This window comes from Panthera tigris, chromosome D4, assembly GCF_018350195.1.
Source record: "Panthera tigris isolate Pti1 chromosome D4, P.tigris_Pti1_mat1.1, whole genome shotgun sequence".
NCBI classification, from domain to species: Eukaryota; Metazoa; Chordata; class Mammalia; order Carnivora; family Felidae; genus Panthera; species Panthera tigris.
In genome coordinates, this window is record NC_056672.1 from 63,158,544 (window position 1) to 63,184,427 (window position 25,884).

Sequence of the window (25,884 nt, forward strand, 5' to 3'; positions counted from 1 at the left end):
AATCATTGATCACATCAACTTACAAAGCTCACCTTTTAAAATAAATTTCTATCAGTTAAGGGACAAGAGCAACAGGAATTTAATAACATATTAAATATACATATGTACCAACATGAATCATGTGGGTCTATGCTTTGCCAACATCAGCAAAACTCAGTTACTTACAAGTGAAACTGCAGAGTGGAAGGACAGTTCCTGTCCTTCTTGGCTTTTTTCCCAAGAGGAGGAAAATAGTAACCTATGTGATTGTGTTAATATACATTCTGGGCTGTGTTACTATTGGTGTGAATAGTACACCTCAAAAAATCAGACACATGGATATAACTCTCCCTTTTCTTGCTTTCGTGAGCCACAAGCGACAGGCTGGCGCCTTTTGCTTTCTGTGTTTTTCTCTCACATTTGTGTTAGAGCTGTTCCACCCTCTTAAGCTGTTTTCCTTTCCTTCTGCATTTTCGTATGGACCTTGACTCTTCTCCATAATTGTGGTCTGTGCCCAGCCTTTGGACTGCTCCTGGTTGCTTTGCGTAATACCCCAAATGAATTCATTCTAGCTCTCCGGATCTGGCTCCAGCACTAACCCAGGTGCTAATATCCCTTCAGTAATAGCATAGCCCTGGCATTGGCACATCATGCAGTATTTACCAGTCATTCATCCATCCAGAGATTGAAGATTTGGAGACTGAAGTGGCCTGAGAGATAGATCTGGAATTCAGAGTGGAGCTGCAGTATTGCCCTCTATACTTTCATGCCTCTTCTTGACATATTTCCAAATTTTATAGTAGATGCATACAAAGGAAAAAGTCAACAAAGAGCACAATATCCTCTTTGGCAAATAAAAGCTTGGAAGCTCTCCTCATTTGGAAAAATTCCATAGTTTAAAACTTGCTGGATGCTGGACTAAGCAAATTTGAGTTGTTTTTATCAAAATAGGGTCCTAAGGGAATACCTCTTTTCTAATGTTCCTTATTTGAGGCTTCCATGACTTAGTGAAAATTTCAGACTCAGCTCTTGGCATGATTTAAGTGACACAGAGAGAGCAGCAAGTTCAAAGGATTTCAGTGAAGTTAGTTCAGTGGCAGGGGTTCCTACTGGAAACATCTGGAAACACAGACCTTAAGCGCAGGTCCCTAAGATTCATGACACCAAGGCATGTGCTTTCTAGAAGTACTGACACCTTGGATGCTCTAGCAGACAGCGCTAACTTAGGAGTAACAGTTGGACACACTAGGTCACCAGACAGCAATGGATTCTGCTTGAAGATACAAGGAACCAGAGTTACCAGCATCCAACCCCTGGCTCCTATGCTGAATGCAACTGCATCTTCTCTAAGTACAACTGAAACATATAGGCTAACTAGTTTGGCTCAGTAGGGTCCTTCGGACAAGAATGCTTATACAAGAGTAGTCATGCCTCCTGATTTATATAGCTTTTGACTGAAAGAATATGAATTACAAAGTAATGGAATCCCAATTAAGGAAGGTTTATATCAATTCTGAATTGAGAATTTGGATTTAGATGAACTGGTTTAAACCTTCCCTTATAAAGTACTAGCTGAATGACCCTAGGTATACCACTTGACTTTTCAAGGTGGGAATCCTTATTGTTATGGAAATTAAAGTTTCCAAAGATTAAATAACTTCGCTAGGGTCATGGTGCCAGCAAATTATTGTAAACATGGGTAAGAATATTCAAAATTAGAATTCTATCCTGCAGCCTCAAGTTCTTCTGGACTTGTTTTCACATCCAGGAGTAAAATGGGGCCCATCAATTTATACCTTGGGATTTTTTAATAGAGATTGTTTTAGTCTTTTTTTTCTGAAGTTTCCTAGTGCCTCACAATACCTGGCACATAGTAGGCTGTACACAATATGTGCAGAATCAATAAGTAAAGCAACATTTGTTATTAATGAAAGCCTAGTGAATCTTGGTATTGTCTTGGTATTGCTCGACTATGCAAGTATAAAGATGAACACAGCTTGGACGAGTCTCTAGCATGCTGGACCATTCTGCAAGGACAAATGAAGAGAGGGCCTAACAATGCCAGCTAATGCAAGAGAATAATCACTAGTAGAATGGGTGTTGTCTCACGAATGATAAACAGCTCAGTCAAAGAAAGTGGATTAAAAAATACATGGGGCGGGGGGGGCACCTGGATGGCTCAGTTGATTCAGCGTCTGACTATTGATTTTGGCTCAGGTCAGGATCTCACAGTTCGTGGGATCGAGGCCTGTGTCGGGCTGTGTACTGACAGTGCAGAGCCTGCTTGGGATTCTCTCTCCCTCTCTCTCTGTCCCTCCCCTGCTAGTGCGCTCTCTGTTTCTCTCAAAAATAAATAAACAAACTTACAAAAAATACGGATAATTAGAGGAGCATATCCTCTCTTAGCGAGAGAACAGAAGGGGGATTGTAAGCTTCCTGAGATCAAGGTCCCGGTTTTCTACTCTTTATGTCTCCAGCATTAGCCAAGGGCCTCGCCTGATATTCACAACAAATGTTTTTGAATGTACAAATGAATTAATCATGGCTACCTGATAGAGAACTGACCTGCAGAAGCTGTTCAAAGAATAAAGACAAGATTCTATGGCCTGTTTAGAAGCTAGAGTAACTATCAGGACTATAATTAGTAAGCCAAAGGGTCAGGGACTTCTTGGGCCAAGAGAATGAGGGGTCTGTCAGTGACTAGACTCTTGGAATTCTTAAAGACCCAGTAACAGTCTTTGTTCGTGCTAAGACTAACCCAAGGGAGCTCTTTCTCTAACAAAAATAGATTCATTAGCATGCAGGGCCCAAAGAGAAGCACGGGCAAAAGCCTAACCCTAGGAACAGCAGGTCAAACTACTCACTTTCACTAGAGTCTGGTGTTTACAGTGCAATAAGGAGTAAAGGTGGGAAATGCTAAAACTATTTTTGAGAAATAAAAACAATTCTGCTATTGTAATGGTCTAAAAAATTGCTTTCTAGGTTTTTATGCTATATTACTTTATTTGGTTAATTTGTTACCTGCCATTCAGGTGACATCCAGTATGCATACAAAATGCAAACTTCTTAGCTTGGTATAAAAGCCCTGTGTGGCATGCTATCAAATTAACTACTTTTGCACAACCATGTTGAATCCCTTTCATATTCAATGTATGCTCCAACAGTACCAAATTTCTCTTTTAGGTCTTGGTTCATTTACATATGCCATTTCCTATGCCTATGAATTTGTTCCAAACCAGAAAATGACTTGTTTATCGTAAGATCCGATTCCAGTGTTTCCCCCTCAGTCTTTGTCTATATGGACACATCTCTATTTTTAAGAATCACGTATCCTTTTGTTTTATAATCATTTCCCTACTTTTCAACCTCATGCACTAGGCTGTCAGCTTGAAAACGGCAGGAGGCATGTCTTCATTCTGTCTACCTCACCCTAGTTTAACAAAGAGTTATTGGCTGCACAAAAACACCGGCACATATGCACTTAGGAAGTTATTATTGAATAATATACTAGATATCATCACCTCAAATAATTAACATTTAATAAAACAACTTGCAAATAAATGTTAAAGATTACACTATGAACTTAGTCCCCAAGTGGTTTTGTCTACATTTACATATTATTATTATTATTTTATTCGAGAGAGAGAGAGAGAGAGAGAGAGAGAAAGCGAGCACACTGTGAGCAGGGTAGAGGGGTGGAGGGAGAGTGGGAGAATCTCAAGCAGGTTCAGGCTCCACACTCAGCAAGGAGCTTGATGCGGGGCTCGATCCCATGATCCTGGGATCCTTGACACGAGCCAAAAATCAAGAGTCAGACAATCAGCTGACTGAGCCACCAGGCGCCCCTACATTTAATTATGATGGGCATTTGCTCTGGCATGTGGGGACCCTGGAAGAATAAAATCCCTTATACCTGTAATTACATCTATGTACTCTGTTATGAGAACTGTTTTTTCTAGTCTAAAAGCCTATGCTCAAAAGTCCATGTTTTGGGGTGATTTCATTAACATTTTAAAACGCTAACAATTCTGTCAGCCCAAACTAAAAATGGCTGTGTGAGAAATGAGAGCTTGCATAACTGACACTCACTATTCATGGCTCATTATCCTTGGGACTTTTCATTACGCCGTGAAGAAGTGGGGTCAGCCTCACAAAATTTAGAAACAATTAAGAAAATTACTATATGCAGATGTGACTTATGGACTGAGGATAACGAACTTCCTAAAAGACTGTATTCAACAAAATAAATAAGACTGATGGAAATTCCACAGATATTTTATGGCTTCAGGCAGCTTTTCAGTTATGCATTATAAAGACTCCTTCCAGAGATTAGCCCACTTCTCTTGAACCTTTCCTGAAACACTTTGAAACTTTCTCTTTGACTGTACTCCTCAGGGAGTCTAAGAAGTCCTAGCCCTATCTCCTGAAGTTCTTGGAGTTCGCTCTCAAACACATCCATGGATGTGAAAATACTGCCACTGACCCTCATACATTGTGAATTGCTGCCAGGCACCAAACTTTACATTCTTCTCTTAAACTTTCAAATTTTGTGGGATAAACATGTAGAAACAGCCACAAGGGCAAAAGTTATCCAAGACCCTCACATTTCATCAAAAAGGTAAAACAAAAAACAAAAAACAAAAACCCATGTTTTTAATTCAGACAAAATTTTATTTGTCTACCAGCACCTATTTTTCTTCTACAGCAGCAGATAATGTAGGATGTAAATATAATAAGAAATTTCCTTTCCTTCTTTCTGTTCCAATAAATGTCTATTAAGTGGCTGCTATGTGCTAGGCATTAAACTACGCTGAATAATAGTGTCTCAACAGAATTTCTACTTTAGCTCAGAAGTCAGGCACATGGACAAATAATGATGATGGAATGGGCTAAGTACCATCATCTAATTTCATGTACAAAGTACCATGGGATCCTTGTGAAAGGAGGCATATAACTTTAATATAAATTAAACCTTGAGGAGCCAGAAAGACCAGTTTGATCTTGATAAAATGAACCCCTAGGGTATATACAACCCAAGTCAACAAATATTTCTCCTTGTAGTTTGTAAACGTTTTTAAGATCCAAACAGAATCATTTTCCTTGTGCTCTCCATTGTACATGAGACAGAAAGGCACTAAATAACTTAATGTAGGTTTCATAGGGTTTTTTTCTTATCTGCTGTTTATGATTATCCTTCCAAAATGATGACTATTCAAAATCATAAATAAAGGTTTTGCTTATATTTTGTTATGAAGGGGAATTTTCTTATCCCAGTTAAAATCCTGGGCCTCAATTATGTGTTAGTTCAAAAATAGTAGATTAAATCTTAGTAGTGGCTGCAAAATAAAATATGCAAAGACTTTAATCTTGTGGAAATTAAAATACAACATGGGGAAAATAGAAAGTTCAGGTGATGACAGAATATCTAATTTTATCATCAGTAGATTCCTAATAAATGACTTTTGAATTATTTTATTGTTTTAACAACATTCTTTAGGGAGTGTATAGGCTGTGGGTAAACTGCCAATACATGGCATTTGGCATATTGCCTTGTACATAATAGGTGCTCAGTCCATATATATAGGATTCAATGTAAAATGCTTACGACCTCCTCACATCTTATCACATAGTCATGTCTTCTTAAAAGGCAAGACACTAGGGGCGCCTGGGTGGCTCAGTCGGTTAAGCGGCCGACTTCGGCTCAGGTCACGATCTCGCGGTCCGTGGGTTGGGCTCTGTGCTGACAGCTCGGAGCCTGGAGCCTGTTTTGGATTTTGTGTCGCCCTCTCTCTGACCCTCCCCTGTTCATGCTCTGTCTCTCCCTGTCCCAAAAATAAATAAAACGTTAAAAAAAAAATTAAAAAAAAAAAAAAGGCAAGACACTATACAATGGTCTTTTGTTTCTCAATATAGTAAGATGTCCTTGTTCCAAGGTCTGCCTGCTCAGTCAGAAGAGCATGCGACTCTTGATCTCAGCGTCGTGAGTTCAAGCCCCACAATGGGTGTTGACATTACTAAAAGTAAATAAACTTTAAAAATGGGACAAGCCTAGAGCTAAGGCCTCACCTCCAAAATAGTCAAAAATTCTCTGATTTGGTCTCTCTGATCACAGGTGGTCCTTTTCAGGAAAAAAAATCTAGGTCCCTATAAAATATCTTCTAAGGATATTCTCCTTTTCCCAAGTATCATGAAAACTAGTTCCAAATGATGGGTTATTCTTTAAATTAAATGGACTTTTTCATTCTATCTTCGAACCAGATTGAGAAACTGGAGAAGAAAGGTACCTAATTAAAAAGAATATGTGTGTGTGTGTGTGTGTGTGTGTGTGTGTGTGTGTGGTGTGCGCGTGCATGTATGTATTTAAATAAAGCCCTTGTGGAACCCTAGTGCTGACTATCTATCTATATATCTATCTATCAATCACAAGGACCCCATGGATAGTAGGATCTATTGTTATGCCCATTTTACATAAATGGATATAAGACATAGGAAACTAAGCCTCAGAGAAGTTAAGTAACTCGACCAAGTCACACAAACAGTAAGTGGCAGAGCCAAATTTCAAGCTCAGAGAGTCTGGCTCCAGGGTCCATGTCTTTAACTACTACTCTATACTGCCTTAAGCATCACAGCCTGGGAGGAAAATGAAAAATCCATTTCCTGCTTGACTAATTTTTTTCTCTATATAGATTCAGAGAGATTTGTCCAAGTCTGTTGATATGAGAAAGAGTGGGCAGGAACAGAAACATTTGTTGTGTTTCTGCTATGAGAGGAGCAGGGTTAGGTACTTTTCATATATAGTTTCATACCTTAATGATCATAGGTCAAGCTATTCAATACAATCCTAGCTTATTAATTAGAAAACTGAGGGTCAGAGTTTTAAAATAACTTGCCAAGAACAAATAGCTAGTAAGCAACTAAGCCAGGGTTTAAAAGCAGGACTGTGTGTTCCCTATTGTACACCACTGCTTTCAAATCTACAGATCAAATTCCAGATGACAGATCATGGGATACTAGCCTATGTAACCAGAAAGCTTCTCAGAAATATTATTAGAGTTTAAAGCTACTCAAAATCAAGATTTCTACAAAGGAGATAGATAGGGAAATTCTGCTTCTTGTCAAAACCCTATGAATGGGAATATAACACAGGCCTCGCATCCTACCTTGATAAATATTGTCCTGAAGTGAGATTTGCAGTTTCCACATCCATGCAGTTCATCGTGCTGGGAATAAGAGCAAGTTCTGGCTGGATCATGGTGGCTGTGGCTACAGCTCTTGCGACCAGCTCCATGGCATCTTGTACATAGTACTCAAAGATGGACTGTGTTGTTTTTCCATGAGCAATGAGCCCTAGGGGCAGACCTTCTGTCCTCAGTTCCTCGACGTTTTGAGAATCCCCTAGCACCCAACGAAGCTCAGGGGGAATTACTCCAAACTGGGTGGTAATTTCAAAAATCCGTCGGATACTTTCCATGTCACAGCCAAACATCACCATTGTGGGCGTGGTGTTCTTAATACTCTCAAGCTGGACCTGCAGGAAGCTCAAGAGGTCCTCGGTGGAGGAGAGGTTGGTGGTGATGTTGATGATAGACCCGAGGTGGAACTTGGAATTATTCTGGGTAAGGATGAGGAAGTCGGTGATGTTCCAGTCTTCCTGGCACAGCAACAAGCTAAAATTGTACCAGTTGTTCATGGTCAGGACTGAGACAGTGACATCAGCGTCAGAACTTAATGAATTTTCTAAACTCAGCTGTAGGTGAAGGGGATTCTGTATTTAAAGATATGAAAAAGAAGAATTAGAAAGCATTGGCCAAAGATGATAACACAGGGTACGTTTGCTTTCGTAAGAGGCTTATTCCTTTATTTTTCCCTGAGATATTCAAATGCTTCTGGGATAAAATTCCCATCATCTGGAAAATTATGTTTCCTATCTAATGGAATTATTGATTCCTGACAACTGATTTCCTTGCTAAGGGTACCAGAGGGTAAATGATTTCTGATGTAAATGTCAGGGCTGATGCAACCGGTCTTACATTTTTATCAGGCTTGCCTACCTCCTTATAGTTTGTCCCCTTCATGTACTCCATTTCTAACTATGGCTGTTATTAACTTATTGGTTAAATTCTCCTCTCAAGTGAAATTTAATTATTTTAAATAATAAGAAATAAGAAATAATGTTTGCTTTCCTTTAAAACGAATAGCAGGGAAATCTCAAAACAGTGCAGGCACTTGTATAAAGGTGGTGTGGAAAATGGATACATCCATTTCCTAAACTTTTAGCCTCTGAGGATGGCATTTTTCAATATATATGGTGTTATAGTCTGAATGTTTGTGATCCCCCCAAAGTCATGTTGAAATGCTAGTGCTCAATGTGATGGTATGAGGAGGTGAGAACATGGGGCCTATAGGAAGTGATGAAGTCATGAGGGCAGAATCATCATGAATGAGATTAATGCCCAAGATGCTTGAGAGAGCTCATTGGCCCCTTCTACGTGTGAGTACACAGTGAGAAGTTGGCAGGCTGTGACCTAGAAGAGGGCCCTTACTCGATCATACTCGCACCCTGATCTCAGACTTCCAATCTCTAGAACTGTGAGAAATCAATTTCTGTTGCTTACAAGCCACACAGTCTGTGGTATTTTGTTACAGCAGCCCGGATGGATTAAGACATTTGGTATAATTAGCCATATATACATTGGATAGTTGTACTGAAGGTTTGATTACCTTTGTGTCTACTGAGACTGTATTTTTGCTGTGAAATGTGAAATGTGTGCCATTTAAACACATTTATGCAACTTCCACCATGATTCCACTTACTTATGAAACTCACCAAATCAATGAAGGAAGAGTATCTTATTTGAAAAGTCACAAATTAATATTACAGGTGAAGTGGAAATAGTCCTCCACTGAATAAATTTAATTGTTCTTCCTGAAAGCAGACATTTGACTTACTTATCCTTCAACATTGGCATCCTGAGAATGTTTAGCACAATACCTTACACATATTAGGTACGCAATAAATATTGGCTGAATTGAACTCAACACGTTCCCACTGGAAACTATTAGACTACTGGACTATTTCTGAGAACTTGGCAAACATTCAGGCAAATAATATATGTAGAGAAATGAGGAGGGCTTTCTCAATAAAGCATCAAACGCTGAACAAAAGGGACGTATGGCCTCCCCTTACCCACCTAAAAAACGTATCACGAGAAATAGGATTTGAGCTGAAGTTTTAATTCTATGAGGGACCGAAAGAAGTTTGATATGAGTGGACTAAGGAGTGGACTATGGGAGGAATACTATGGCCAAAGGCTCTAAATGAGAACAATCATGCTGGTAGGTAGGATGAAATTTTAAAATTTAGTCTACGAATTTAACTTCTGTCCTTCAAATTAAGCTTTTAAGCAGGGTTTGTAATGATAAAAGCAGAACTCTTAGAGGATCATCTATGAGCAACACTCAACAGTGAGAGAGAAAACAAGCCCCTTAGGATCTTGGTTAGCTGCTAAGTGTTTGGAAGCCAGTGTTGGTAATGGTAAGAAGGGCATGAGAAAACGTGTTGCTTTTTTTTTTTTTTAATTAAAATTTAGTGACAAAATCAAATGTGACAGGCAAAAAAGGGAGAGGTGTTAGAAACCGGGAGACAATATCCAGTAGGTAGCTCCAGGTTTCCAGGCTTGAGATGCCATACAAGATCTTGAGATGAGAACAATGGAAGATTCCTCACTCCTACTACTGATTAAAATAAGTTCCTCCAGAGAGTTTTTCTTGTCCTCTTCTGGTTTTCTTCCTTTCTATTTCCTCCTCCATTTTAACCCTCTTCCAGAAGCAAAGAGGAATGGAAGGCAAACTCTACATTTAGCTGGCAGGAACAAATTCTTCCCAACTATCTTCTTGGCACTGGCTCCCTACTCTGTTGCCAGCTTTCTTTCTAAAACATAAATATGACCATATCATTCTTCTGCACCATAACCTCTGAGTCACCCAGAGAACAAATCTCAAAATCGGTAGTATGGCTTAGGAGCCCAATCCTAGTCTTTAACTTCACCTTCAACACTCCAAACATGCACACCAAGATGAGTCATAGTGGACAATTTATTTTTCTTGTTATCAGAGTAGGCATTTTCACACCTACACAAATTGGGTATGCTGATCTTTCAACATCTCCAGGATGTTTTCGTCTGTATTCATATTCATCCTTCAAAACTCAGCTCTTCCATGCAGATTTCCAGAAACTAGTTCATGTAGCATTTACTACTGTTTCTGCTGCTGCTAAACTTCAAATTTTTTTTGTATTTAAAAAAAATTAAAAATTGAAGTATAGTCGACAAAACTGCTGATCTTTTTTTTTTCCACAATATTTTGGCATGTTGATTTCCTGTAATGGTGAATTGAGATTTTGTTCATTTGATTGTTCCTCTAACTCCTGACCAAGCAGAAGTAATCATCTCATGTCTGTGTAATGGTCTAATTTTGGTCGTCCTTCTAATACAGAACTCTTCACACCATAACATAGTTATTTGATTAACTGTTTATCTCTCACACTAGACTGGAAGCTTCTTTAGGATAAGGAACAAATCGCAGCCATCTCTTATCACATGGCTCTTAGTTAATCAGAGATAGTATTTGTCAACCGTGGTTTTCTTTTGCTCACCTCAAGTCCTAGACTATGGTCATAATCTCTGCACTGAAAGACTAAGAAAAAGGCCATTTCTAGCAGAACTTCAAGAACTAATATTGCCCCTAGTTGGAACAAAGTCCCATCCATACACTTCCTCAGGAGGGATTCATTACATTGGTACGTTAAGGAGCAAGCTTTAATGGAGGCAGGGATGGAAGTGAAATTAACTAATCATATTGAGCATTTAGCACCAGACACAAACAAATGCACTTGGCATGAGAAGGACATGGTAATAAAATGAAGGACAACCTCCCCACCCCACCTTGGATAATTATTAATCCATATAATCACACTCATCTCTACAAACAATTCTATTAAGAAATTCCAGTTGTTGAAGTTAATCTTTTAACAGACTTGAGGAACACCATGCTTCAAACAAATATTTATGAAATAATAGTGTGGAAACATCTTGTGATATTATCTTTATCTAGCCACCTCAGATGCAGCATCTCCCAATTTCTCTCCATATAATAAAAGCACAGGTGCATGCAAGTGTGTGCGTGCGCATGCGCACACACACACACACACACACACACACACACAGATATGAAAACTTAGGACACTAAAATTCAAGCCTAATCGTAAAACTTCCATCAAAATCCTGGACAAAATATAAAAAAGACTCATCAAACCAAATTGAGAATCAAAGTCTATGTCTTACCTATAGTTTGCTGTTTGCAAAAGAGCAAACCCATGGCCTGAAAGAAGATACACTTTTTTAATGATTTTATTTATTTTTTTAATGTTTATTTATTATTGAGAGACAGAGAAACACAGAGCGTGAGCAGGGGAGGGGTAGAGAGAGGGGGAGACACAGAATCTGAAGTAGGCTCCAGGCTCTGAGCTGTCAGCACAGAGCCCGACACGGGGCTTGAACTCACAAACCATGAGATCATGTCCTGAGCTGAAGCTGGTCACCCAACCAACCGAGCCACCCAGGCGCCCCAAGAAGATGTACTTAAAGAAAAATAATTTGTGCATTGCTTACCTCCTAAATCAGAGATTCAATAACAAAACAGCCTAAGAATTAGAAAGCATCTCTCAACCATGCAGAGTGAAGCAGCCTCTTAAGTGCATTTAATTTATATAAATTTTTAAAATAAAGACTCAATAGGGGAAGGTAGGGAGAGAGAAAATATGTTAAATAGTACTGATAATTCTGACTCCCCTAAATGAGTGTACTCTTTATTATATATGACATTATAGATATCATTACACATTGTAATATATGTATATTATTGCCCATAGTTGTGTACACAAAACCCTATATGCCAAACTAAACAGATAATTTAAGGGGCTTTCAAATATAATTTTCCTACATGTTGAATTGAATCTTTATTTCTACCTACGATGACATGCCACTTCGCTCCATTGATTTTTAAAATTTTATTCCCATCATAATCTGTTTCTACATTACTTTGGAGGCTTAAATTCCCAAAAGTATAGGGCAAAAATGGTCATGTTGAAAATGCACTCATGGAATGAAATCTCAACAAGTCAAGGGCAGAGCTGGAGGGAGAGAGGAGTTGCCAAGATGGCAATGCAGTTGCCTGTGTCAGAGGACTGCAAGAATGTCCAGGAATCATTCAATGGTGTAAGGAAAGATTGCTTCACTGGCTATGATCAGACTCGATTTAAATATTAAAGTCATTAAATAGTAAAATAAGTAAAATATTAAAATTCCACAGAAAGTAAAATCAGGCAAGAATGGTAAGAAAATTTGGAAACAGAAAAATGATAGAGCGGTCTTGCCTTAAAAGATAATTGAAATACACCAGAAAGTACAATTTTTATAAAACAATAATTAAAACAAGGAAGTACAAACAAAAGGATTAACAGGTAAATAAGTAGAACAGATGTGTTGATGTATGTAAAGAACTACATTAATTTAATAGACTGTATTAGTATATTATAGATTGCAAATCATAAAGGAATATGTAAGAAATATATACAAGATTAGGAGTTGAGAAAATAGATCACTACTGGAAATACTTTCATTTAAATTCCTAATTCTACCATATATTAAAAATCAACTCCAGACCATTTAAAAGTACAATGAGAAATCATTAAAAGATTGGTACATAGGTTTCAGAAATCATAATGATGAAAAAATACAGTAAACTGAACATTACAATATATCTTATTTCTAGCATTAAATACCTATCATAAACAAACAAAAAAACCCAAAGGGAACATAATAAATAAGAAAATATGTGCAACAAATCTGAATAGACAAAGAGTTAATGGTTACAAAATATGAAGAACATTTACTGATCCATCAGGAAATAGAATCCTCAACTGAGCACTCATTCAATCAAGGAAAACAATTTTAAGCTTCTACTGTGAGCCATGCCCCTGCAAGAAATTTCCCATTGCCTGCATAGGGGGTGAGGGATAGACTATACATAGGTATGTAGACAAATAAACACTAGTTATAAATGATCAAAATTACTGTAAATGAAAGTAGTAGGGAGTGGCAAGAGTGGGAAAGGGGGAAGAGGGTCCGAAGAAAAGTGTACTAATCATGATTCATAGGGTAGGTGGACGCAAGTATCCATACTATACAAGCACTCTGCAATTGGGAATTTAGCAAAAATAAGGAATGTATATAAAATGACTAATCACTATATATAGGTAAACATATATAATGATTTATAAAACCACAGACATTTAACTAAAATTGTGGCCTCATTTTGACCATCTGTTGTTCTCCTTCGACTAGGTACTATCTCTCTAGTCCCAGACAAATGGTTGGAGCCATCACAAGCTTCTGTGTTCCCTCTGATTCTTTACTCTCCTGTTTTGTAGTGTCTGCAATATTTTCCCTTAAGTCCTACATGATGAGGGAGCATGAGGCAGGCTGAGGGGCAAAAAAAGCACAAGCTAGCATCCCACCCCCACCCCAAGTGGGATCTATGTGTGTCCTTGGACACTCCCAGATACTCCAGAACAAGGAAAGGGGTTTAACAGTGCTTGCCATGGTAATGTGGGTAACTAAGGCAAATGAAAAATTAAATTCCCTTACTGCCTACAGCCCATTGACAAGTCCTTGAAACTGGCAGAGTGACCTCTCTCTAGGAGCTCAGCTGCCTAGATGATGACACTTTGCTAGAGGCAAAAGAGAACCTTAGCTTAACAGTATCCCAACCTCGAGAATCCTGTAAGTCTACTTCCTTTATCTCAACTGCCCCAAGACATATGCTGGCAATCATACTCCAAGTTTATAGCTCTCTGATATACATTTAAAGGGTCTCATGACTAAGATTTTATTAAATGGTAATAAATGGCATATCCCCTAGCAACAGCTAGCCCCTCAAGGTCCTGGAAACCTCGCTTCCAAAATTCCTTAGAGACTTACTCCATCCCTGACCCCCTCTCAACCTGAGGGCATATAATAAGTTACCCATTTGGACCCCAGTGCAGTTCCTCCTGCCCATGCGTCCTGTCCCCATGCTTTAATAAAATCACCTTTTTGCACCAAAGACGTCTTCAAGAATTCTTTCTTGGTAGTTGGCTCTGGACCACCCGACCATCACCCCAAAACTTCATCACTAAACACTCCTTGCTGGCTTGGCTACTGCCTTCTTCAGTCAACTGAGCTTTTCTCTCCTTTTCTGAGGCAATAAGTGTAACAGTTAGGGTTTAGTAATCCTGGCAAACTACTTTTGGGCTGCCTGGCTGGCTCAGTTGATAGAGCATGCACCTCTTGATCTCAGGGTTGTGAGTTCAAGCCCCATGCTGGGTATAGAGATTACGTAAGGAAATTAAAAAAAAAAACAAAACAAAAGTACGGTTAAAAAAAAACCAAACTACTCTTAAATTCTGGCTCCATCATTTATGAGACGAGTGGCCTTCTGCAAGTCACTTAGTGTTTCTGAGTCATAAATTCCTCATCTCTAAAACGAAGATCATTTTACCTCTTCCCTTACAGATTCATTGGGAGAATTAAATGTGAGAAGGTGATAATGCATGCAAAGTGCCTGGCACAGAGCAAGGGCCTAGTAAGTGAGAGCTGTTAGAATTTGCTTAGAGTGAAGTCATTGTGATGGACGTGCTTTTTTTTAAAGTGACTGCAATGTAATTTTTGTCTTTGCTATTGTTCTTTTCCCTTTCATCTACTTACACACAACAGCCCCTGCAATAGGTATCTTTTGCAAACACCAATTACATTAACTCGCTAGCGGGAAAACAGCAGCTCTGTCTCAGGCTGGAGGAGGCTATTTATTTGGGAGACATTATGTTCACAGCAGAGTACCGGCCTCCCCCCCTCCCCCAACGCTTCTTTCTTTGGTACTGGTTCTAGTGTCACTTCTACAGGTTAAGGAATTTTTTGGCACCAACTGCTGGAAATCCCCCATCAATCTTTGTTCTTCCCGAGAGCACAGATTCAGCTATTTTCTGGATCAGCAAAAGTTTCAAAAACAGCATTGGCTGCAGTAAAGAGCTTGCCAGCTGCTTTGAGACGTTCCCTGACAGAAGAAAAGAGGAAACGAAGCCAGGTTTGCTTTGAGAGTGAAGAAAAGGTGAAATTCTCTCAGCTCTTTCCTGGGCAAGCAAACCATTTAGTTTTGCCTTCTAGGCCAAAGCTCGGAAATCTCAAATGAGCATAATACTTCGACTACTTTTAACAGAGATGAAATTCCCTTCCTTTCGTAAGTCTGTTGATGACTGAAAGTGTTCAAGGGGCTCAGAACTGGCGTTCTCCCCTGCTCTCGTTTCTCTGCAGCCAAAGAGGCTGCTGGAGGTTTGTGGTTTCTCATTATCTCACACCTCATTTGGCCTATATTATACAGAAGGTTTTTTTTTTTTTCCCCCGAAAATTAAAGCTTATTCCTTTAGAAGCCTAGGCTTTTAAATAAATTAACTGTTTTTTTTAACTGTTGCATTAGGGATTCAGGCAAACAAAAGGCATAGTTCCTGCCCAGAAATTGTAATCTAATAATAATACAAATGAAGAGCTAATCTCTACCAATGGCCATAGTGCTGTATGCAGATTGTCTCATTTTATCCTCCAACGGCCTCACGAGGTGAATACAATGATTAGCCTTTTTAAATAAACTACAAAAATGAGGCTCAGAAAGAGTAATTTTTCCAAGGTTGCGCAGTTACTAAGAAATAGAAACCTGGATCCAAAACCCAACTTTGTAGGATGGGAAAGCCTGTGCTTTTGGCTTTTCTATACTGCTTCTTCCACTTGAGAAGAATATCATATGAAGAAGAGCACTGACATTTATGGATCTAATATTTATAGTTCTGTTTGTTTGCAAGTAATCCTAAAGGCTCAAGGAATCAAGTCACTTTTAAGATGTGTCATGGCATGGGTTAGAATGACGTGTCCTGTGTGGCAGGCACTTGGAGGCCAGTGGGGGTGCTGGCCTGCTGTCCCGGACACACATGGCTTCCTAGCAGTTTTCTTCATTCGTCCTTCCATTTGTAGCAACTCTTGTGAGATGACAACACTTGTATTTCTTCATTAACAGAAATTTAACAAGCTAGTTATATAATTAGTGACATCAGTTTTGTGTTTGGTAGAATAAGAAAAGTTTGGAAAGCCTAACAAATTTTTCATTTAGAGTCTACTGAATTTCAGGGTTGAAACTATAATCTATAATGGTGGTCAACTATCATGTATGGGGATGTCAGTAATGATCTTAGAACACCTCCCTCAGGATTTTTGAGTGATATATAAAACAATATATAACAAAGTAGTAAAATACAATGAATGCTTCAGAAAGCAGGATTTTGGATGTATGGTGCAGTTGGCATAATATTTATTGCCCATCAGGCTAGGTGCGGTCTATTTCACTGCAGCAGTATGGGGAAGACTAGAATTCACCTCCTGGAATAGAGATGACACTGGTAGGCTGACCTCGTCGTAGGAGGAAGTGTTGGTATGTGTAACATTGTCTTCAAAAACAACTGGCTGATTTATTCATCCAACAATACACATTGAAAGCCTATCATATGCCAGGCCACTGACAGAGTGATACATGTCTTCAAGCAGAAGAAACACTGGAAGTATGCATGTTATACCCTTTGAACCAATTCAATCCTTCTTCATCCCACACCGTTTTCCAAAAACGGAAGTCAGGGGCATAGCAGGTTGGTTTGTGGTGGCCACTCAAATTTCCTACACTGAGCTTTTGATCACACATGTTTTTCTCATTCTAGTTCCATTTAATTATTGATACCCAATTTGTTGATCCAGGTTCCACCCCATTTATGCCTTTTGTCCTAGATGATTATAATTTGTTTCTCTCACCTGACCCTCTGTAATCTTGAAAGCCTTTGGCTCCCACTCACTCTCTGAGCCCTGCTCTCCTAGACTGCTCACGTAAGTTTACCCTCCCCAGGTGCAACCTCTGGTGCTTAAAACTGTCATTTGGTATACTTGGGGAAGGGAGGGCTTCAATCAAAAGGATGTGGCTATGGAAGATACAGTCATATAGTGCTCAGGAATGTCCCAACACAGGAAAGGGTGAACCAAGGACAGGTAGACATTGGAAATGTGGGCATCTGACATCAGGAAAGACTATCAGCAAGCAACAAGGTCCAAAGCCTTGGTCTGGGGTTCAGAAGGTCACTGCAATTCCCAGGAGAGTCCAGAGGAGAACATGGTGGCTCTATTTGGCGTAACTCAGATCTTTGAACTGTGGTTCACTTACCATTTGTGTGTGACGGACTTTGTGAAAATCATTTAGCCTCATGGAGCTTCATTTTCCTTTCTGTGTCATTAAAATGATAATACCTACCTTGCAAAGTTTGTGAGGATTAAATAACATAATATATATAAAGCATCAGCACACAGTAAATAATAAGTGATAGTTTATAATAATGCTGCTGCTGCAGCATTAGGAACATTACACTAAGAGAATCTAAGTATAAGGGCCAGCTAGACTGGTGGTAAATTTGGTTTATTTAACAAACAATTGAATACCTATTTCATGCCAGTAATTGGGTGCTGACTATTGAGACTACAGTACTGAATAAGACCAATATTGTCTTTTCTTTCATGAACTTTAAAGTCTACCAGGTACTATCATCACCACCAGGACACAAACTGATAGTCTGAAACAAAGCAGGAGATGAGATGAGAAATAGGTCCCAAAGTTTAAGCCAGACTAAGAAGAATGGTGACTTGGTTTTTGAGTTTTAAATTGTGAGGCAAATATCATCACGGCTTTCTTGCCTGCATTTTGGACAAGACCTGGACACTGGGGAAAGACCAAGTCTACAGATGGAGTCAAGGGACCATGGATGAATGGGAAGAGAAGAGGAGGGAGGCTAGAATGACACAGAACATGATGATTAGGGAGGCTTTACCACAAGCCTCATGTGTAGGAAATATCTGGTAAATATCAGCCTTATTATTATTAATTATTATTATTATTAGCATTGTGAATAAAATTAGCACACTTCCTTGAGCTGGCGTAGTTAATCCTTCCTTGATGACTCACACATTCTGATGTCAGCACTAGTCATTGTACCAGGCTACAGGACCATGATGTGTTTGGGGGCTATGGCATCAGTGGGTGTCCATGTTGACTGAACCACAGGAGCTGAGCTTACGGCAATGCAGGAACTCTTGAGTCTTTTCAGAAAGTGTATTTTCTCTCTTTCCTGCCACAGTGTAAGGCTATCTATTATCCCTTTTCACTGTGTCGGTGTGCCCATCTTCATCAACTTCTTGCAGCCCCCTTTCAGATACTTTGACAGAGAAAAAGAGGATAACTCTCATGTCACAATTTTATCTAAAATAAGAATATAAAATATATCAATACCATCCTATAAGCAAAATGGATCAGCTTTAGCAGTATTGAAGAGGCTGTGGACTGTTTTGAGATCAAGACTGTGCTGGGGATTGTGGTTTCCATTTCTTCAAGTGTAACAAGAGACTAACAGTCAACCAACTACTTCAGGGCAGCGGGGGCCTCATGATGTTATGTATGTGAAGGTGCTTTTATGGAGCACTATGAAAATACAAGACACAATGTGTTCGCATATCTGTTTCCTGGACAGTAGGAGGTGGCAGGATCTTATAACCTAGAGAGAGGTAAAGGAAGCATTTCTGGAGTAGGATATTTTTTGTTGGTTTGTTTTCATGTCTTCGACTATACAGACATTAATATAACATATTTACCATAACAGGAAGTGGGAAGCCTTCCAGAGACTGAGCTTTGAGTAATTCTGTGTGATCTCTGGAATAGGATATTAAAGCTAGATTTAATTGTCATATTCTATGCCAACTTTTTAAAGTTCATATTATAAAATGACAAGATTATTTGTTATACTTTAAGAACTTATGGAATAAAGATGTTAATTTAAGACTAATTTTAGTTACTGTTTCACCACCCAGTTTTGGTCAAATTAAGTAATATTTGAATGAATGTACACATTTATATGTATCAGCAGGCAGATGATTTATAAGATAATTAAAATTTATTGAAGTGTTCAAACTATTGTTATAGACACTCTCAGTGACAAACTCTGGCATATTTTCTTATAATGGGAACTATTGAAATGTGCACCAGATAATTAAACTGTCTAGCATGCAAGTTAAATTTCCTATGGAAATTTGATTACTTTATGTCAATGCAGCTTGAAACTATTATTAAGAGATGGCTTATGTCACATGCTAATTTGCTTCATTACAGTAAGAATGAAAACTCAGCTAAATGTTGATTATTTCTATTTTTAAATACCCTCCAGGACTGACACCACAGTTGGCATAAGCTTTTTTTCTCAGTTCCTTCAGCCAGTCTTTTTTTTTTTTTTTTTAAACTGATACAAGTATATGTTTTACACATTTAAACTATGGTTCAGCTAATTGTGATGTAATATGGCTTTTATATGTACCGGGTTTAGCATCCTGGATTAATTTCATAATTATAAAATCAGTTTACTTGCACACAACAGCTTCTCATTTCATATGGAAATTTAAAAAATTTGTATAGCCTCACATTCATTGCTGCTACCAGACTCTGATCGGTTTAACACTATAAAGAGTATTAGCAGGCCATGAAGCAGTATCTCAGTGTTCCCATTTTAGTACCTTATTTCAAAACCTGTGATCCACTAATTATGATTAAGCTTTGCTGCAATGACATTTTATTTCACTTGCATTGCTAGGCACACATTAGCATAATTAATTCTTCATACCTTTCAAATCCTGTTTCAAAGTAAGAAGGCATTGGGAATATTGATTTTAGTTCATAAAGTCCCTAGTCACAGAGGCAGTACCTTCTTATGAATTAGTGATCAAATTCAGGGGCTCTTTAAGCAGTTCTGGTGACCTCAGGTCCAGGTCAATGAATCCTGAATGAATGGGTCTATGTTCTTTCAGGATGGTCCATGTGAGCATAGTCGATGATTACGAAATGAAAAAAGACCTAGTTGGTTAGTTATCAAATTTAAGATTTGGATTGCCTCTGTCCCTGTTGTGAACTCATTGTCAAATTATTGTCAGTATTCATTCAAGCCCATTAATAATCAGATAGGACAGGACTATTAAGTTTGAATGAACTACCAAAAGCCAATTAGTGTACTTATGATTTTATCATCTTGTTTAGAAAGGACCTAAAGTTTACCTGACCCAAACTCCTGTACAGTTTAAAGAATGCCATGAATTAAGAGGTAAGAATGAGTTAAAGGCATTTCTCAAATTAGGAATGTTACTAGTTTGTTTAATTGAGGTGGTCTGTCTTCCTTGTGATCTTAAATGAATATGACTACATTTTAATATTTATGAATACCTGCTTGTGTTTAATTTTATTCTTGAATTTTAAAGGAAACATTTAGGCTCAGTCCAAACTTCCACACTCTAATTTCTCTCTGTAGTCCTCAACCCACAAGTAACTGCCCTTTATAAGAGAGGTATAAAGAGTGCATTGATTTATGAATTCAATAATTTTTCTTCCCCACTGTGACAAACATATATAATCACATCATATCTTGAGAGCACAGAAACATTAATTACTAATATATTTAGTGCTAAAAAGAATCAAATCAAATGCAATTAATTTTCTGGGTTTCCAACTGATTTACTATATGAGCCCTGGAATTGTGTCTTTCTGGAACTATTTACTGTCCCTATATTGTCACTCCATTAACATTTTTTTAGCCTCTATTGGCATTATTTTCTTTGAAACTCTTGCATGCCACACTAAAAGCTTTTAGGCTTTAAAATGGGAAGAACTTCCAAAGCCCATCATTGTTTTCTAAGTCAGATGTGTAGCACAGACCCAAAAAGAGAACAGGGACCATGAGAGGCCCTTATTTTTTCCAGAAAAAAGGGAATTGATAACTGTGGCTTTATAATATAGACCAGCAGTCAAAATGCTAAATTCACAATGTTGATGATTTTCTCTTTCTGTGTGTGCCCTGGATGATCCTGGAGAGCTCTAATATCCTATCTCTTGCCTCCCTTCCCAGATTACACAGGATCCATCAGAGCAGACAGCGACATCTCTATGTGTTCTAGCCCTCATGCTTATCTCTGAAGCACAACAGTGGTGTCATCTTGTCCTGCTTATTCAATTGTCCAAACATATCAGTTTCCTTTTATCTTGGAAGCCCATTCCCCAAAACTTGGAAACCACCAAGTGCTCCAGCTGTGTTGCCTCCACATGCGTGGGTGGGTCATTCTCTCTGCCCAGAACACTCTTTACTTCTCTTTTGGCTTCACAAACTTACAGCCAGCTTTCCTGCAGTTACATTGCTAACTTGCCTCACACTCAAGTGGTATTACTTGTCTAACTTTTATATGCTTCCCTTCCACACTCTGTACATCCCCCCAATCATTTATTACATGGCATAGTTAATATTCCTTTCCTCATCTCTCTCCTTCCCTGGACTATTTGGGGGCTAGATATGTTGTCTCTTGTAGTAAAATCCTGAGCAACAGTGCCCAGAAAATAAGACATTCACAGTGAAGATGTGTTGGTTGAATGAATAAATACTGATGTGTAGTTTAGATTTAGACAGAGATACCTGACCTTTAGCTGAGATGTGGGTCTATTTTCTATGAGTCATTTTCCTTCCTATTTGACTAATAGGGTTTCTCTCTAGAGGCAAGAGTAATTATGATCTGCCTTCCCATAAAATCTTATCCTTCCAGATGACACAAATTTCCTCTGATGTCAATCACAAAACTGGCACCTGAATGCTGATAGGATTGACAGAATTGCTCAAGTGCTTATGTGCCCAAGGCACTGTTTAGAAATACAAGTGCATCATGACATGTGCAAACTGAATGTGTGTCACTCATATTCTTTACACTAAAGATGGTTGCAGGGACATATTTACTGTGCCTTATAAATTATTCATGATTGACTTTGTTTAAATGTTCAACACCGATGCATTTAAAACAGAGTTGAATATACAAAGGTATCAGTATGGAGGCAATTGTTCGGTTACTCATCTGTTATTTAAAGTGAAGTACCGTATGGCACAAAAACAGACACATAGACCAATGGAATAAAATAGAAACCCCAGAACTAGACCCACAAACGTATGGCCAACTAATCTTTGACAAAGCAGGAAAGAACATCCAATGGAAAAAAGACAGTCTCTTTAACAAATGGTGCTGGGAGAACTGGACAGCAACATGCAGAAGGTTGAAACTAGACCACTTTCTCACACCATTCACAAAAATAAACTCAAAATGGATAAAGGACCTGAATGTGAGACAGGAAACCATCAAAACCCTAGAGGAGAAAGCAGGAAAAGACCTCTCTGACCTCAGCCGTAGCAATCTCTTACTCGACACATCCCCAAAGGCAAGGGAATTAAAAGCAAAAGTGAATTACTGGGACCTTATGAAGATAAAAAGCTTCTGCACAGCAAAGGAAACAACCAACAAAACTAAAAGGCAACCAACGGAATGGGAAAAGATATCTGCAAATGACATATCGGACAAAGGGCTAGTATCCAAAATCTATAAAGAGCTCACCAAACTCCACACCCGAAAAACAAATAACCCAGTGAAGAAATGGGCAGAAAACATGAATAGACACTTCTCTAAAGAAGACATCCGGATGGCCAACAGGCACATGAAAAGATGCTCAACGTCGCTCCTTATCAGGGAAATACAAATCAAAACCACACTCAGATATCACCTCACGCCAGCCAGAGTGGCCAAAATGAACAAATCAGGAGACTATAGATGCTGGAGAGGATGTGGAGAAACGGGAACCCTCTTGCACTGTTGGTAGGAATGTAAATTGGTGCAGCCACTCTGGAAAACAGTGTGGAGGTTCCTCAGAAAATTAAAAATAGACCTACCCTATGACCCAGCAATAGCACTGCTAGGAATTTACCCAAGGGATACAGGAATACTGATGCATAGGGGCACTTGTACCCCAATGTGTATAGCAGCACTCTCAACAATAGCCAAATTATGGAAAGAGCCTAAATGGCCATCAACTGATGAATGGATAAAGAAATTGTGGTTTATATACACAATGGAGTACTACATGGCAATGAGAAAGAATGAAATATGGCCCTTTGTAGCAACGTGGATGGAACTGGAGAGTGTGATGCTAAGTGAAATAAGCCATACAGAGAAAGACAGATACCATATGTTTTCACTCTTAGGTGGATCCTGAGAAACTTAACAGAAACCCATGAGGGAGGGAAGGAAAAAAAAAAAGGTTAGAATGGGAGAGAGCCAAAGCATAAGACTCTTAAAAACTGAGAACAAACTGAGGGTTGATGGGGGGTGGGAGGGAGGGGAGGGTGGGTGATGGGTACTGAGGAGGGCACCTTTTGGGATGAGCACTGGGTGTTGTATGGAAACCAATTTGACAATAAATTTCATATATTGAAAAACATAAAATAAAATAAAAAATAAAAAGGGAAAAAAAAATAAAGTGAAGTACCGTAATAGAACTGCAGAAATGACTCTGAAATCTCAGTGATCAACTGAGAATGTGACCAACTGAGAATGGTACTCTAACAAAGTAAATGGAAAGGATAGTATAAAGAAGACTAAGGAAAAGAAGAGGACAGATAAAGGAAGATGACAGAAGTTTTATCAGGATTTTGAAACTTAAACATACCTATTATTACTATGCACAACTGAAAATATCTTAGCATTTAGCATAAAAAAGCAAGTAATCAGGCTTCTATTTACTTGAATTCAGAGACACAGCTATACATGGCATAAAGGATGGAGAGAGGGGAAAGTGGACAACCAAATTACAGTACAATTCTTGCTGCTCCTTGTTTATGCAAAGTGAGAGCACTTCCCCCAGACGGCTGATTCCTTCTCAACATTCAGGCTCAAATTTCTAGGCTCTCTATTTAACATTAGCAGCCTTCCCACTGTATTGCCCACCATCAAATCCACCACCTTCGTAGAACACAACTTCGTCTTCTTGAGCACTGGTCAGTGATGGAAATTATGTTATTTGTTGATGCGTTTGTTGAACATTCACTCACCATGAAACTGAAAGTTTCTAGAGAATCCAGACACTACATCTCAGGGCGTAGAATAATGTTTAATGGCATTTGTTGGCTGACTGATGCTGACTCAAGACGTCTCCTTATCACATATTAAAATTTGTCTTTAAAAAAAATGTATTTATTTATTTTTGTTTTTGGGGTTTTTTTTTGGTATTTATTTATTTATTTTTGAAAGAGAGTGAGAGTGAGTGTAGGGGAGGGGCAAAGAATCTGGGAGATAGAGAATCCTAAGCAGTCTCTGCACTGTCAGCAGAGAGCCCAACATGGGACTCGAACTCACCAACTGTGAGATCATGACCTGAGCCAATATCAAGAGTTGGTCGCTCAACTGACTGAGCAACCCAGGCGCCCTAAAACTTGTCTTTCTACTAAAAACCTTCAAAAGCTGATTTTTTGACTGATAAGACATATCCTAGAAATTGTCCCTGTGGAATTAATTTGGGGTGGGTGACCTATAGAAATCTGTCTTTCTTTGCTACCTCTGTCTCCATCCAAGCCCATCTGGTGCTCCCTTTGCCTCCACATCCACCTCCATCCCTGTCTCTGTTGTTGATCTTGATCTCTATCTTGTCTCTAACTTTCTTTATCTTAACATTTACCTCTTTTGTGGCCCTATCTCTAGTTTTCTCTCATTTAACCACAGGGAAAGGCCTTTCTTTAAAAGGAGCATCCTAATGGGAAGTGACTGTATTTACTGAACATTAGAAACAATTATCATTGTATTCAAACAGTTTGCTGCTTTGGCTATTGTCCGAAAAAGATGAGACCTTTTAGATATTATTTTTAAAAACTCATTATGGCATAGCTCTTTACTGCAAAATTGGTTAACTGTGGATGAAATCATGTTTCCTAAAATATTCTCATACAGTATTTGCTGATAAAATAGGGCTCATTCATTCACTACGTTAATGTAATGTTATGGAGGCAAAATTTAATCCTTTGGTATTTGAGGTCATATTCACTTCCAGAGAATCTCATATTTCTACACTATATATGTGTGTGTGTATATATATATATATATATTCAGAGAGAGAGTGCAAGCAGGGACAAGGCAGAGAGAGCGGGAGAGAGAGAAACTTATGCAGGCTATGCACTGTCATGGTGGAGCTCTATCTGGGGATCGAACTCATGAGCTGTGAGATCATGACCTGAGCAGAAACCAAGAGTCGGATGCTTGACTGACTCAACCATCCAGGAGCCCCTTAGATACATATTTATTCAGAAAATATTTGTTGAAAATCGCTACTATGTGCCAGGCACTGTAACATAAGTTGGAAATGTAATGGGAATGAACAAAACATACATGCCCTCTGTCTTTACGGAGCTTAGAGTCTTAGAGGGAGGCAGATATTAATAAAATAAAACATGGGCACCTGGGTGACTCGGTTAAGCATCCAACTTCAGCTCAGGTCATGATCTCAGGGTTCGTGAGTTTGAGCCCCCCACCAGGTAAGCTCGAGCCCCACTTTGGGCTCTGTGCTCATAGAGCCTGCGTGGGATTCTCTCTCTCTCTCCCTCTCTCTCTCAAAATTAAATAAATAAATAAATAGTTTAAGAATAATAAAAAATGCTAATAGGTATATTTACTAGATGAATGTTTACTGTGTGCCAGGCAGTGTTCTAAGGGTTTTACAACTTCTTTAAAATTTTTTTTTAATGTTTATTTATTTTTGAGAGAGAGAGAGAGAGAGAGAGAGACAGAGTGTGAGTTGGGAAGGGGCAGAGAGAGAGGGAGACACAGAATCTGAAGCAGGTTCCAG

At 38.7% G+C, this 25,884-nt stretch overlaps 1 protein-coding gene across 1 annotated transcript in view; it reads right to left on the reverse strand.

Moving 5' to 3' along the window:
* The window catches only part of GRIN3A (glutamate ionotropic receptor NMDA type subunit 3A), a 169,143-nt gene that overhangs the window by 107,911 nt on the left and 35,348 nt on the right, over nucleotides 1-25,884 (reverse strand). The window contains exon 2 of the mRNA XM_007089320.2: nucleotides 7,140-7,744. Within this exon, the coding sequence (XP_007089382.2) occupies nucleotides 7,140-7,744 (605 nt within the window). The remainder of the gene's footprint in view (nucleotides 1-7,139; nucleotides 7,745-25,884) is intronic.